The 16,640-nt window shown below is 31.6% G+C and overlaps 1 protein-coding gene across 1 annotated transcript in view; it reads right to left on the reverse strand.

The window, feature by feature from the left end:
* Nucleotides 1–16,640, reverse strand: part of LOC118192678 (kinesin-like protein KIF23) — a 71,632-nt gene that overhangs the window by 14,660 nt on the left and 40,332 nt on the right. The window contains exons 12-19 of the mRNA XM_035363674.2: nucleotides 16,279–16,343; nucleotides 15,254–15,356; nucleotides 15,102–15,160; nucleotides 14,831–14,980; nucleotides 14,268–14,378; nucleotides 7,901–8,183; nucleotides 5,971–6,071; nucleotides 1,289–1,382 (exon numbers count right to left, since the gene is read on the reverse strand). Of these exons, the coding sequence (XP_035219565.2) occupies nucleotides 1,289–1,382; nucleotides 5,971–6,071; nucleotides 7,901–8,183; nucleotides 14,268–14,378; nucleotides 14,831–14,980; nucleotides 15,102–15,160; nucleotides 15,254–15,356; nucleotides 16,279–16,343 (966 nt within the window). The remainder of the gene's footprint in view (nucleotides 1–1,288; nucleotides 1,383–5,970; nucleotides 6,072–7,900; nucleotides 8,184–14,267; nucleotides 14,379–14,830; nucleotides 14,981–15,101; nucleotides 15,161–15,253; nucleotides 15,357–16,278; nucleotides 16,344–16,640) is intronic.

Genomic DNA, 16,640 nt, shown 5'->3' on the forward strand with positions numbered 1-16,640 from the left:
ATATATTTGGAAATGTTGGTCTGAATGCTGGATTGCTGACACAATCGTAAGTAGTTTTCAGGATTGAGAATCCACATTGCAGAAGCCTACAACATTTGAAAAAATTTCAAGAAGGAACTCTATGAGAGCAAGGTGCTTAACTGCTGTTGCTATCCATATGTACACGAAGGGCGTAAGTATTGTTAAAGGGAAGCACAGAGGATGTTACAAAACTCTAAAAGAATATGAAGTTGCAGTTGTTTAAAGAGTGCAGATAGCATTCCTCCAAACAGAGATAATGTAATACATGCAAGAGGTGTTGGTCTCACAAATATCAGTACTTTAAATCTTAACTTGGAACCGATGAAAAATGTAATTTTCTTTCATCATGATGAGTTGGACAACAGTGCACAGAGTAGCAGCTTTATAGTTACAGAATGTCTGCATGACAACATTGGTACAACCCTATTTTGTATGGCCGGAAATTGTTAATCAAGTGAAAATAAAGCTGAAAAACTTCATATTGAAATGATTTCTTATACATTTTCTTTTCAGAAGTACATAGAACTTATAAATTTTGCTTTAGCTGCAGCCCACTAGTTCTGTTTGAATATGTTGATGCTAATCGTGTGACTGCTCGATACAAATATTAAAATTATGTTGATAAACAAGTTAACAATTCCCTTTAAGATGAGGCAAAAAGGATCTTGCCATGTGTCAGCTATTTGAATTGCCAAAACTGTTAATTATTGAAGCTATTAACTGTTAAAAAGCTATTTGAATTGCCTAGGACTGCACAGGATTTAACCACTTGATTCTTCTTTGAGAAACCACTCTCTCAGGAGTTTGCACATGTGATATTGTATGTACATACAAATAAATATACAGTAATAAATACACAGTAGTTTTTATTAAATTCAAGATTTCAGTTAAGAAGAAATGATTTCCAGAATATTTTTGATAATTTAAATAGTCTCACTGAACCCTATAAGCTTGAATTGATGAAAACCCATTGTATATATTATTGGGAATAAATTAAATAAGTTTTTAATATCTTAAGTACCTAATTAGTTTTTTTAAGTAGAATTTCTGATCTTATGAGTTCCCCCCCCCAAAAAAACGGAATAAGTTTAATATGTGTACAAGGCACAAATAAATTTCATATGTAACCATCACAAATAAAGGTATTTTAAGATACAAAAGGTAATTTAACTTTCAATAACAAAACAATCTTTAACTTAAAGTCTAAATATTTTAAAGCACTTTTAGGTTATATAATTTTAAAGGAAAATAAGGGATTAAACCATACTTAGTTCAAGATTTCCTACAGGTTTGTGTTCTATCCATACATCACCAGAAGTGGACTGAGACCTCCTGTGCCGGGGATTTGCAATAGCTACACTCTGAAAATAAACAATGTATCATAAAAGCTCTGTAACAATCAAACTTGAAAAAAGTCCAAATAATAAGTCTAGAAAGATGAAAATTCAAGCCATTGTCTTAATTCTATTGTCAATGAAAACTGTAACTATTTGAAATATTTTAGCATTAGCAAGATCTACAGTTTAGTTTTCAATTTCCCTTTGATACTGTTCAAGGCATTTATCATACATCTGTAGACTCGTGACTGTTGTCATTCGACAAGACATAAAATCTTTATTATCCACATAGCAAGCTGTTTAATCTTAGATGTGCTGCCACTTAAGATTTTTAAAGACTTTTCAAATTAAATACAGGGCTTTAGTAATTTAGCAGCAATACAAATACTTCTTAATTATTTATAGATTTATAAATTTAATAATGCATCTGTAATTAATGCAGATTTTGATATATTTAGTTCCCGTGGCTTATAATATATTTAATTCATTTGTGCAGATAATATATCTAATTCATTTGTGGAGAATATATCTAATTGGAGCAGATGTTGAAGCCTGGAAATTAAAATATTAATGTCATCATTGATGATAATAGCCATGCCACAGTCAATGATCGAGAAGGGGCAGTTGCACTAGTGAAGCACTATGCCAAAGTTAGTAGGCTCAACTTTAACAAACTTGATAAAATTTTAGCCAGATCACAAGAAATTGAATCAAATCTTGTCGTGACTTGCCAGCAGCCAGTCGGCTTTTCAATGGAGATTTCGCCTTCTCTGAATTATTGTATGCCCTTCAGAATTTGGACCCCTCTAAATCATCTGCACCAGACGGTATCCACGGACATTTTCTGTGCCATCTTGGTACAGAGAGAAACTTTTGTACATATTTAACTTGTCTTGGAAAACAGGTAAACTTCTGAGGCAATGCAAATCGGCCATCATTATCCCTACATGCAAATTAAGCAAGCAGGCCAGTTCTACAGAAAGTTATTGACCAATCGCTCATACCTGTACCACATGCAAGCTGATCGAAAATATTATTCTGAGTAGATTGATTCATCACTTATTAACAAAAAACTGCTATCGCCCAAGCAATTTGCTTTCAGAAGGGACCACAGTACTATTGATCAAATATTGCACTTTGCACAATGCATCAGAGATGCCCAGAATCACAGGCCAACTAAACACACTGTGGCGGCTTTCCTAAATCTGTCTAAAGCAGGGGTTCACAACTGGTGGTATGCAAGAGAAAAATAGGTGATATGGAAAGAAGCAAAGTATTTTTAACTAGTAAATTCAAAAATTAAAACCCCAACATCCTGATTGAGTTTTTCTCTAACACTCGTAAATAAATGCGATCTGAGCTTTGTTAAGAGTGGTAGTGTAGCAGTGCTTTGTGGTGGTGGTACTAAAGGTTTTCAGTTTTTGTTTAGATGGTATGCATTAGTCAAAAGGTTGAGAGCCGCTGGTCTAAAGCTTTCAACAGGATTTGGAAATATAAGCTCTTAAATAAGTGCTATCAATATTTTGACATTAGAGGTAGGGCATTGCCCTGGATCTCAAACTTTTTGAATCATCGTACATTCTGTGTCAAATTACAAGAAAATTTTTCAAAATGCATCAGGAAATTCCCCAAGGCTCTGTACTGAGCCCTATCATTCTATTGTTGTTTATTTCAGGGACTGGAAAAAGCATCTATCTTTGCAAAGTCGCACTTTTTGCTGATATAATGTAGAGCAGTGGTTCTGATATTAATAAATTGGAACTTCAGATGAATAAATGTCTAGTAGCAGTTCAAGAGTTTGCAGACATCCACAAACTTAATTTTAATGCATCCTAATCCTCCAGCTGCCCCTTTACTACAAACAGACATTTTTATAATTACTCTCCTGATATTTCTCTGAATGGAGTGTGCTTGGACTGTAATAAACACCCTACTTATCTCATACTCACCTTGGTTCCCGAAGTAAACTGCAGTAAATATATTGAGAAATTGGCTGATAAAGCAAGAAAAAAACTTGATCATGAAGTATATCTCAGGTAGGGACTGGGGTTCCGATGCCTCTACCCTCAGAATAACCTACATCACCCTAGTCCACCCTGCACTTCAATATGTTCACCAAATCTATCAACCTCTACTACTAACCTGAGAAATCTGGAGAGATCACAGCTCAATGCGGCAAGAATTATCACTGGCCTTGGAAATAGTTACCCAAGTGATGTGGTTTGCTATAAGGTGGGCATCCAGCTTTTGCCAATGTGTTTTAAGGTGAACTCCTACAAGTACTTTAATGAGCTCAAGAGTTTCGGTCCTTATCAGACCTCAGCCTTAATTTAAAATTTGATAAGCAATAAATGCCTAAAGTGAGACAGTCTACTAAGCTAAGTGTGGAATTCAAATTTTATCAATTTTAATGTTGAAACATCTTTACCTTTTAGCCATTATGCTCCAGCTACTTCATTTAATCATGTTAACATCTGTGAGGAATTGTCGACTAATATTGTCAAGGACAACCATCATAAGGAACTCCTGAGGCAAATGGCTCTCGAAATCATAAATGATAGTCCTGCCCAGGCCTTTGTGATACATACAGATGGAAGTAAATCAGATAAGGGTAGAGCATGGAGGAGTATTTATAGTAACACTTCTGAGATATCAGATGCAGCATCAGAAATGTTGAACACTCTTCCATCTTCAGATCGTAACTTATCGCCATCAGCAAAACACTTGATTATGGTCTTTGTTCGACTAGGGACGTTATGTGGATTCTGACAGACAGTAGTCCATTCACTACCTTAAAAACTAACCTAAGATCTTGGGTAAGACTGGTCAGAATAGCATAACTAAACTTTTTGAGCTTGGACAACATAAATCAATATATCTCCAGTGGATACCGTCCTATGCTGCGGTGTAAGGTACTGAAATAGCTGATGATCTTGCAAGGAAAGGTTGTGATTTTTCTATGCCCACTTTCACTGATTCAAGACCATCTGAAATACATTTCCAAGACAAAAATAAAACAAACATGGAGTGGAAACTTTCTCCTTCTCACCATTGGTACATTGCTGAGCAGCCAGGCCTGTCACTACAGAGTAAGAGAACTAGCTCTTCAAATGGCCATGGCCAGATTCAGAAGCGGACATCTTCGATGCATGAAATTCAGTGAGAGGGAAGGACCTTTCCTTCGTGTATCTATTCCCTCCCTGCCTCTCCCGCTCACTTACTGGACTGTATAAGTGTCTCTTTTGGACAGCTGTCCGTAAGCAGGATGATGTCAGCGAGTCACTCGTGTGGCAAGGTCTCTTGGACTTGGTGCAGGTTTTCCTGCCCAAGGGCATTAGTAATAACAATTCAACTACATAGTCATTGCTAATATTTGCAATAGTTACACACCTTATTGAAAGAATGGCCAATTGCAAAATTGTTATGAAAGTCCAGGATGGTCACATACCTTATTAATGTATGTTTTATTTGTTTTTATTAGCTTTGAACATTATTTTTTAATGATTCATTTGGCATTATATAATTTACATATATTAAATACTGTTTTCATCTTTGTACAGAATGTTTTCTTTTATGTATAAACACATCTCCTATGCTCACATGCAATTTGGTGTTAATCAAAGTTTTACTTTTCTTTTCTTTTTTAACATTACCATTGCAATATTAATTTTCGGAAGCCAATATATAAGAAGTATAAAGATAGTTCTCACAAAATATAATATTCAGCATATTAAAGATATGTTTTAATATGAGATTTATAAAGAGCTCTCAAATTTGGTTTTGAATTTTTTCTTTTCTTTTTTTTAAGGTGGGAATGTTGATATTTATCATTCTCTGCAAATAAAAATCAAAGCAATCTTAAAAAATCAAGAATATAAATGATTAAAACACGTTATTAATTTTCATCTAATCTGGAATAAATCGTTAAAACTTAAAATCCTGATGAATATCATATTAGTTTTCCTTAAAACTAATAAATAATAAATAATCTAATGCTATACAAAATGCATAAATATATGCTCCTATTCCCCATTATTTTTCCTTTTTTGATAAATTAGAGTAATAATAATAATAAACAAGGTTTAAAATTCTATAAAGTTTGGCTAAGTATAAAGGATAACTAATTACAGAAATTTAAAAAAAAATTGAACTACTTTTTTTTAATAAAATCAAAAACATGTGCTTTTGTGAATTATCTGCAAAGCAATAATTTTTAGCAATGATAATTTAGACAAAATCTACCATATCTCAAAAATTTGTCCTGGAAATTATTATTCATTATTACATTGCTATGTCATATTCCTGAAATTAATGTACTACGGTTCTTTAAATATTTTCTAATAAATAACCAATTTTAAATGTTGAAAATTTGCATATATTTCATTCAATACTCTGTATTTTATGGTTTTAAATCGACACTGAAACAAACTTTTCATTTCTGCCAGTGAACATCTTTCTCTGTATATTGTCAAAGAGGTCTTAACTTATTGCATTGTCACATGTTAATTAATGTTTACTTTTATTAAATGCGCAATTTATTTATAAAAAACTATTGCTTGTAAAATTAATTTTATCAGAAAACAAGCACAGAAAGAAAAGCATTTAAACTTACTTTCTGAGATGTACTCGGTGGTTTATTTTCTTTTCCATGTGTATAATCAGTATCTACTTGAAAAGTAGAAGCACTCTGTTTGCCAACTCCAGACACAAAATCTAAATATTTAGAAGTAATCATTAATTGTTTAAAATTAAAGACTTGACTTACTAAGTAAACTTGCTCAGTTTAAGTATAAATACTGCTTTTAAAATTGCAAATGTACATAAATCCATAAGAAATATTTTTTCTTTTCTTTTTTAATGATTTACACTATGGCTACATTCTAGTTTTCCTGTGACTTGATTGCTAGTGGACCAGGCATTTTAATGATTGTTAGATTTTTGCAATATAAAGAGAAAAGAAAAAAATTCATGACATGAAATCTTTAAACAATCAATAAAAATCTTAATTACTTTTATCTAGAATATCACAGTTCCTCCACTGTTTATGAAAACAAAATCAAGAAATTTTCAAGATTATTTCCAAAAACTTGAAGAGAAACTGTTTTCTTTAATATAAATTAAGCTTTGCACATTTAATAAAAGAAATACAGTCTTCCACAATATAGAATGACCGCATAATATCAAATGAACTCTGCTTTTATTTATTGCTTATGAATTTGCATTAAGCAGTAAAAGAAAATGATTATAGTGAATTCCTGATCTTTTAAGATACCTCAACATTTTTAAGTAATTGATAAAATTAGTTAAATTTTAAGATTTTAACTATTTTAAGATGATTTTAACATTTTAAAATATATTTTAAAAGCAAATTCAACATAGTAATGAAGATAACAAAAAATATTTATTACTTGTTTCATATTACACTATACAAATTATATCTGACTGTTGATTATTTCTGATTTTCTTAATGATTTGTGTTGAAATTTAATTGAACAAAGTTTTTTCAAGTTAATGATTCCACTTATGATAAGCAAAAATAATTTTTTTCTTATATTTTAATTATAATTATCCTGGCTGTTGTGACCAATAGGCCCAACTTTGAACTCCAGGATGTTATGGTTGCCTATCTGCCCTCCCTTGTATATGTAATATTAGCCACCCCTGTGCAATGTTCTTAATGATGAGAACTAAATGATCAACAGAGTTAGCCATTCTCAGTGAATGCTTAATGAGTAACTGTTTGGTCGTTGGATTAAAAAAAAAAAAAAATGATTGCACATTTACATAAAGTAACACAATTTGCCCTACATCTTTCATATTAACAAAAAGTTTGGAAGTTACATACATTTTCAGTTCTAGAGAGAATTCTAGCATCTCTTTTGTTAAGTTTTGTATTTAATTTTTTAATTTGCTATTAAACAAACATATCAAACCAAGAACTTATTGTACAGAGACATACACTTATTTGTTTGTGATATTAATATTTACAGCCTTCTGCAACAATGGCTGACTCCATTATATGCAAATAGTTTACCTTTTATTTATGAAAAATGAATTTACTTTAGAGAATCAATAAAAATAATTCAAATGCATCCCAGATCTTTCGATATATCCTTCAAAACATCTCAGAAGATATTTGAAAAATAAATTTATGCAGTATATAATTACAAATAGCAAAAGTTAAAATTATATTTGTTATTTATTTCATGCTATGCTATATAGTAACAACTTCTTAAAATATTTGTTGAAAGACAATTGAACAGATTTTGCAAGTTTATAATTCCAGTTAGAAAAAAAAAAATTGTCTTGTCTTTTACTGCATGCAAATATAGTGCCAAAATAGCTTTCACTTCCCTTTTAAAAAATTATTTGAAAATCTGGCTTTTATTTCTAGAGAGAATTATTAAAATTAAAATGTGCATGAATATATTTAATGGCAATAGGAAATTTCAGCAATATTTAATTCAATCTCCAGATTTTCCTTCTAAAAACCATATTTATTCTAATAGCATAGCACAATAACACATATTAATGATTCTCACCAACAGCTGATTTTGCTTTAGGAAATCTTGTTTCTGGTACTGAAGGTTCTTCAAGGGAAGATTTACGCCTCTTATAGGATCTTGTCTCAGGCTTAGTTGATTCATAAGTTGAAGTTGAAGTCACACTAGATGGTGTTGGGGCAGCAGCAGCAGCACCACCCCATAGGTCTCCATAATATTCCCAATCATCAGCATTAAGAATTTCTCGCAACTGACGAAATTTTTCATCAGTGATACACATTTTCCTTTCCAATTCTGCTTGTTTAGCAGCTAATCTCTTCTCCTTTAAAATACAGAAATATATAAGATTTTAAACATGAAAATGACAAAAAAATTTTCTTCTAATGGTCTACCCATATTATTATCATAGTACTTTCATGCTTTACTGTTTTACTTGCATTGAGAAAATACTATACTAGCTAAGGAAATAAAATAGAAAGACCTTAGGGGTAAAGTTGAATTTTTAGGAATATTTTTAAACATGCTTTATGCAACTGATTATGGCAAAGAACATGAACATTGAAGTCATAATCAAATTTACTAATTCAAGAAAATGGATCCAAATTTTGCTTTATATGCTTTGATTAACTGGACAAAGAAGGTCCAGTTTCTTTTAGCTAAATTTGTAGTTTATGTCATCAGATTCTTTAGATATATAATCTTTCCACCATCACAGTAAAAATTTTATGTTCCTTCTTGTGAACTTCCTCTTCTAAAAATTATATTATTGCTTAATCAAATCAACATTTTTAACACTACTACTGAAATAAAATATAAAAAGCAGAATAGCAAAGTGGTGCAGTACAAATAGTAGCTTTGTAATCTGATGCTCTATAATCTAGCAACTCTCTGATCTAACACACTTTGAATCTACCACCATTAGTGGGTTTGCCACTGATGGTACTGTCAGTAGCCTTCAGAATTTAAAATATGTTTGTGCTGCATTTGAATGTTTTGGTTTAACAATCTTGTATTCTCATATTCAACTGCAGTATAGCCCTTCAGAGGCTAATGACAAGAAATTTGTTAAATTCTGTTCAACATTTATTAACAACAATATTTAGTAGTAATTCTATAGATCAGTTTCATGTGCAACTTTCTAAGGTAATTAAACCTAATGTATTTACAACTGAAGCAGTTTTCCCCCCCCTGGAGTTCCTTTGTTTGAATCCCAAATGCTTTTACTGATAATTCTCATTAAACAGCTTAAAGTTACATAAAATGTTTTTTACCAGTATCTATTAAACCTCCTGCTTAATTTGAATTTCAGTATCTGTGGCGATGAACATATGCATAAACTGCAAAAAAAATTCTTTTGGGGAGCTGTGATATCTTCATAGCAGAAATATACACATTCAAAATTATGTTTTTAATAACTATCCCAATAACCCTGTTCTGTGAAAGAGATTCGGTTTGTTTTAGTTTATTTGATTATGGCAAAGCACTCTAGGGTTACCTGCCTAAGGGGAGGGATATCTTCGTGGAGAACTTTCTAATGGCAGTTCAGCTGGGATTCAAACCCTGGAACGAACTACCAGTATTCAGTGACTTCACTAATTGGCCATTGATGGACTCTGTGGAAGAGATATATTGATGATATCTTTATCCACTGGGAATACCCAAAAGAATTTAAAACATTCTTTATTGTATATTTTTGGATAGAATCTCTGACTTGCAGTTTGCTGTTAACAGCAACAAAGAATAGAGGGAAAATCACATAAATTCAGTTAATAAGTAGGAACTTTTGCAGATGACCAGTTCCAGCTGATGGGTCATCTGCAAAAGCTTTTACATTTTCTGAAATTTAAAAGTAGTTTTATTGTGTCAACATAGAAACATTTTATCTCATTTTTAACTTTATTTCACTCTTTTCCCAAGACAGCATAACACATGTGCAGCATTATTCATGTTATATAACAAGTTAAATGCCAAATGACAACAGCTGTGATTGGAGACATTTTTGAAGAAACACATATTCAGTTTTTAACAACTGACTGACAGCAGTATCATCTTTAATTCATATAATTAGGCTCATTTTCAAACTGCTAAAATATATCTGTAAAGTTCCACTTAACAAAACCTCATTCAAGAACATTTCCTTCATGAGAGAGCTGTAGGAAGAAGTGATGTAGCAATTGAAAAAAAAAAAAAACTGGAGTAAAAGTCTACTTATATTTTACACAATTTGTTATCAGATAATTCTTATCATTTAAATGTTATTTATATTATATATATATATAAATGCAAGTTGTGTACCAATTTAATAATTTTTATAAGGAAAATGGATTTGTTGTTGTTGTTGTCTTGTCCATATTACATTAAACAATGGATGCTAGAGCCTACTCCGAAGAGAGGTTGGACTTCTACTGTCTGTCTATGGCAAGAACAGCTCTCGCCAGTTTGTCTGCAGCTGTCTATTGCTGTATAAACGAGCCCTGACCCATTTTTCGTAGGGATGTCTTCAAGATTTACTTCTCAGTTTGCCATCTTGGCGCGTGATTTGGCGATATTCACATTTTGTTTTAGTTTCAAGTAAAATGCTCGTTGACCCTTTGCGTCGACCCCAACATCCAATTTCCGAAAATGAAAATTCGATGGCATAGATAAAGCTTTTGCAGTTAAGAAACTGTCTTTGATTTTGCTGTGTGAGGTACAAGTCGCTGAATTTGCCACCTCTCTAGATGTACAATGAGTAAAAATATATCAAAATAACTTGTAGGGAAATAAAATTTTAAAATCCGTGCTTATTTTTGAAGAAAGATTTTAATTTTTACATTAAAAAAAATTATGCTATTATTTTGCTTCTTTATTGTTTATTTGTATGCTTGCGAAATCACAGATGACATCTTAGAAATCTACTTGATTGCCCCATTCTCTGTAATATAGTATAGACGCACTTCATAAATGTACAATAAATTAAATTTTTATAGTTCTCCCTTCTAGCTAATCTACTGTGAACATTCAAAGCAATTTTTTCAGTCTTTAAATGACGTTCTGCTATGTTTTTATTTCAAAATTCTCTGTTAATATATTGCTTTTGCTTTACTAAAAATTTCATCATTAAATGTATATGTAATCATCTGAAAGTAAAAGTGTTTATTTACATGCCTATGCTCTCAATAAATACTTTTTGCGAACATTTCTTCTTTTCCCATACCTTCAAACTAAACCAAAAGCTGGTCAATTTAATGGCGAAAGGAAGCGAAGGTGAATTAAAATCAAACTGCTTTTACCTTAATTACTAGTGACTTGGGTTGGTTTATATGATTACGGAAAGCCTCCAGGGTTAAATGCCTAAGAGGAGGGATGCCTTGTGGAGGGCTTCCTAAGGGAAACTGGCTCATATACATGTTAAATATGGGGAAAACTACGAAAACGCCCATGCAGCCAGCCCGTTCACAGGATTCAAACCTCAAACTGAACTACCAGTGTTCAATGACTTTACCGATCAGCCGTTGTGCACCTCTTAATTACCAGCGCCCATTTATATATTAAGCTGTTTTTTATAGATACTGATAAGCTAGTAACATAAATGCTAAAATCAGAACAAAATTAAGGTCTCTTAAATTATTCGGTTACCTAGTTTATATTTAAAATTATACGAAATTTATATAATTATACAAAATTTGGCTTTTATAACTGCAGTGAGCTTTGTTGCATTAACATAATTTTTTATTAATATTTTCATAATAAAATGAAACTTATTTAATTTTTATTAAAGATTAAAAAATTATTTTTTAAGCAAATTATACCATGGCTTGTGGGTCCCCAAGAACACAGTAATGGGAAATGAAGCAACCATGCACTATTCTTTATTATCCAAAAGGGGGTTTTGCCTCTGCCGAAGGCTCGTTGTTGCCCACTTTTGGTAGTCTTTCATTTATATAGTGGCAAAGAAAATATTGAACCTAGAAATATCCTCATAACTTTAGAGAGTTATCAGATGAAGAAGAAGGATGCTTTCGTGGAAGACTTTTATAGAGGTATAACATCTGAAAAGTCGTCTGAATCACTGTCGCAAGATTCTGTTTCTTCTGAATCAGAATCGAAATTACTGCTGCCAGTTTGAATTATTAATTCATCCACTATCTCTACTAGAAGCTTGTCCTTGTCCCAACAAGAATATCCAAGCTTTTATGCGTGGCTGCAGTGCGACTGCCATTCTTGAGAACTGACTTCATCCAAAGCTTTTTGTGTTAAATTTTTCAAATTTTCTAAGCTTAAGCCCCCAGTCACATTTCTTTCCCTGTTCAGTCTTTTAACTGATGACCAAACATATTCAATAGTGTTTAGATCACAGTGGTAAGGAGGGAGACGCACAACATGATGCCCATTTTCTTTTATGATGTTGTCAATTTTATAGATTACTTTTTTAGGACGATTGCATTCTATTACGTTAACAGCTCGGCTTTTCGTATTTTGGGATCACAGCATATCGTCTTCTTCATCAGCCAGTTTGCCATTGTTTGCTTTGTAGCACATTTCGTGGGTGTCGGATTTTCAGTTTTTCTGTGATATAGGGCATTATCCATGCATACCACACTTTGGGGTTGTAACATTGGAAGAAGCTTTTCCAACACCCATTTTTCAAAATTCCCATAGTTCATTTGTCTATGGTAATCCCCACTTTGAGCTGATGCTTTATATACAAGTTGAGCACCTGGAACAAATCCTGCGGAAGAAGCCAGCATGAGCAACAATCAGTCTATTTTTTGAACTGACATTTATCTGTGCGCCCAAAACTGTATCATGCTGCCAACATTTCTTAAAAGTTAAATTGCTGTCGATCCAAGTTTCATCGATGTAAACGATGTTACGTTCACTTGCCCCAAGTTTCCTCATTTCGTGTAAATAATTGTTCCTCCAAAATATAATGTGAGGTACTTTGATAAGAATGTTTCTTTTGTTAATGCATTTCTTCCAGTGAAAATTCATTGAATGCAACGGGAAGTCTTTTTTTTTTTTTTTTTTTCCTCAAGACAGGCAGTAATTTCTACACAGATGGCACTTTCTTTTCTTTGATGTAAATGTCTTGTATTGTCTGCTGTATTTGTCAAAATTGTCAATTTCGCACTTATGATTAGCAGGGCTTTTCTTTCCATGCGTATTTAGAAGTTTATTTTCATGCATTGTTGATAGTTCGAGAATAATTTTTTAAATTGTATACTCCAATATTCCATTAGCTTGCGATGCTCTCTTCAAAACTTGAGGAAGAGGAACTACTAAAGAGTTCGCCGAAGCTTCAGAAGTGCAAAATTCTGCAACATTGTACACGATTTGACATCCCTGAGACTTTAAAGGTTGACCTTTCTTAAACTGGAAGAGCATTTTAAAAAATTGGCAATTAACAAAGCACTACAAAAATGAAGCTAAATAGAAGCAAATTTTAACAAATACCAGTACAAAAGATATAACAAGAATAAAAATAGCTAAAAGTAATAATATAAGGTTTAAGAAAAGATGCATGCAGTGAGAATGAAACTGAGAAGACGAATGATAAACTCTTTTCCCCTCAGCCAACAATCGCCAAAACCAAATTAACAATAAAGCAATCCTTGGTTCGTCCCTATTTGAAAGCCCTGTTGCTATAGCGACTGCCACCAGCCAAACACCATGGTGGGACTGTTCTTGCCGTAGACAGTATTTTCCACCCCCATTTTGAGGAAGAGCACCACGGGGGAAATCGAAGATCTCCCACCTCTCTCCACTCCCTCCAATCCACACGAGAGGACTTTTGGCTCGCTGCATATTTAGAGTGTCGTCATGCCACACCGACACTATACATTTACAAACATTCATGTCTTCTCCGGGATTCGAACCCGGGCCCTTTGGTACCGTAATAGGCTTCCCTAACCACTATACCATTTGAACGACAATGGATCTGTTGGCAACATGGTATTTAATACTTAGTTTTGGCAACTTTAAAGAGAAATTCAAAAGTTGGGTTTTGAAAAGTGAATGTATGAGAAGTAACAGCTACAAAGAAAATGTATAGGAAATTTCTAGTAGTATGAGAGACAAATGTTGTAAATAATTAATTAATGCCAAACAATGTCTCTTTTTTTAGTAGCATCAACAACATACCTACCTGCCTATTTCTTGATCTATGTAACTCTTTATCTATTTATTTATTCTTTAGTCTGTTCATATAAATGGGCAGCTAATTGTCTGCCTACCTATCTGTCTGTGTAACTGTGCATCCTTACTGCAATGAAGATTGAGATAAAAGAACTGAGATTTGGAGGACAAGACTATACCATCTAGAAGCTATTTATGAAAATATTGACTACGGTAATATAATTCTCCATGTAGTAAAGTTTTTTTACATTAAACAAAACACAAAACTTAAATTTAAAGCATATAATACCATCATTCTTCTCATGCGATCTTTTTCTAAAGCTAGTTTTTCTTGCATTTTCAATTTAACATGTTGAACTTCTTTTTCCTGCTCTGAGAGGATTTTATCTTTGGTGCTCATCTGCAAAGAAATAATTTCAAAATTTTTAATACAATAAAAGCATTAAAGAAATAATTTAATGAAATTTGTAAAACACTTCTGTGTTCAGAAAATAGTCAAATTTATATTTTGTAAGAAATTAATTATGAATACTCATTTTACTGAAATATTATGTGCATTCACATGCATTAATTAAATTAATAGAATAATTAAACACTTTATCTCACCTTTCACAAAGTACACAATTATAAGTAAATGCTTTTATTACATATATTTGAAAAATTTCATCACAGATCTGTTAAGAATATACTTCCTTTTTTACTTTCTGACAGACTAATTTAAAATTACATTTCAAGTTTAAAACTATTAAAAAGCACAAATTGTAAATATTAAGATTAAGGAATAGTACATGAAATGATTATAAAATCACCAACTTGAGAATGTTATTAGAAAAACCAAAATAGTTTTAAAACCTGAAATTTTGCAGCTTCTACTTCATTCTTGGCATCTGATAATTGTTTCTGTAAAATTTCTACACTCTGTTCTGATGCAGAAAGTTTTCTTTCCAAAGATCTAACTTGTTGTTCACGAGCATCCAAATCCATTTGTAAAATAGTTTTTTCCTATAAAAATTCATGAATGATGATGTACATACAAATCTATATAAAAGTATGTCAGTTTTATATTTAACTGACTATAACATGCATATAAAACTGATTCTAATAATAAAGTTTAAATACCTACCTGTTTTAGTTGAACATTTTCTTTATCTACATCCATTAAATTTTTTCTGAAATCTTCCTCTAACAAAGAAAGGGAAAATCAATTTTGAACAAATTTCTGTTTTTAGTTTCTATTCATTATGAAAACATATTTACAAAATATGAAATTCTTACGCCTTCTAATCAAGTCTTGAGCAAAGGAATTTCTACGTGCCATTCTATTCGTGAGAAATTCAATCAAATTTATATAAATTGATTCATCATCAGAAGTATGAACCTAGAGAAAAATATTTTTGATTTAGAAAACAAAAGCAAGAAGTTAAAAGAAATAAAAACATTTGAATTTTTTTTTAATGCAGTATAATATACAAGGTGGTAATTCTCTTTAGACAGTACTTCCTTCACAGCTTATTACAAATTACACATCAACTGAGATTCCATATGAGCAATATGTTCACGGTTTGCGTTTGTTTAAATTAGTTTATGAAATTATACAAACCAGAGATTTATAACATCTTAAAAACAGCATGATCATGCAATGATAAATAGCATTTAATAAATGTTTCACAGCTTAAAAAAATCACATTATTTTTTAAGATCAATAATTCATATCATTCTGATACTGTCTGGGCAAATACAAATAAGTGGCAAAAATTGCTTGCATATGGAACATATAAATTGCAATCATACACACAATGTTAAGAAAATTAAATGGATTTGATGTATTTTCATACTTTTGAACATACCAAAAATAAAATAAAAATTTCAGATCATCTTTAACATATTATTTGCATTTATGTTGAAAACATATTCATATTTTTAATGAATATTTTTGGAGTAAAAAAATTAAATACAATTTTAAATGCAATAATGATGTGGGCTGTAATCACATATAAGTATCATATTCTACATGCAGCTCATGTATTTTGACAAGCAGTAAATTCCCTGACCTAACTTTGTTTGGGCTTTAAAGCTCCAAGAGGATGGATACTTTTAATCATCCAAGAGGATGGATGATTTAAGTTGAATAATTTAAGTATTAAAAATTCATTTGAACTGGACCCAATTCTAAATGAAGTTCTTAATGGTTTTCTAAGAATTAAAATGATATTTAAATAACAATTCTTAAGAAGTTTATACCACCTTTCAAATCATGTAAAATATAGTGATTATTATACTTTATTAAAATATAGACTTACAATAAGCTGGGGAAATTCTGGACCCAAACTGTAAACTGCTGGTGCCAAAACCTCAGATACTGGAACTGGAATGCAGTTTATATTACAATTATATTAGCTTGATTTCAAAGCTGATAGTCACAATTAATATTTTTCTATGTTTATATATATGCAGAGAGAGAGAGAGACAGAAAAAAAGAATATGTAATTAAATTTAAGTAAAAAGATAAACTTAAAAAGTAATATCTATAACTTAATAAACTATAAAGCATAATAGTTTATATAAGTTTAAGTAAAAATATCTTTTTACTTAAAGTAATTTATATAAAAAGGTAAACTTCAAAAAAAAAAAGGGGGGAGAGAAAAAAAAATGTTGTGCTGTT

Source organism: Stegodyphus dumicola, chromosome 11 (assembly GCF_044657685.1).
Source record: "Stegodyphus dumicola isolate Sdum_Otavi_A_Nest chromosome 11, ASM4465768v1".
Lineage (NCBI taxonomy): Eukaryota > Metazoa > Arthropoda > Arachnida > Araneae > Eresidae > Stegodyphus > Stegodyphus dumicola.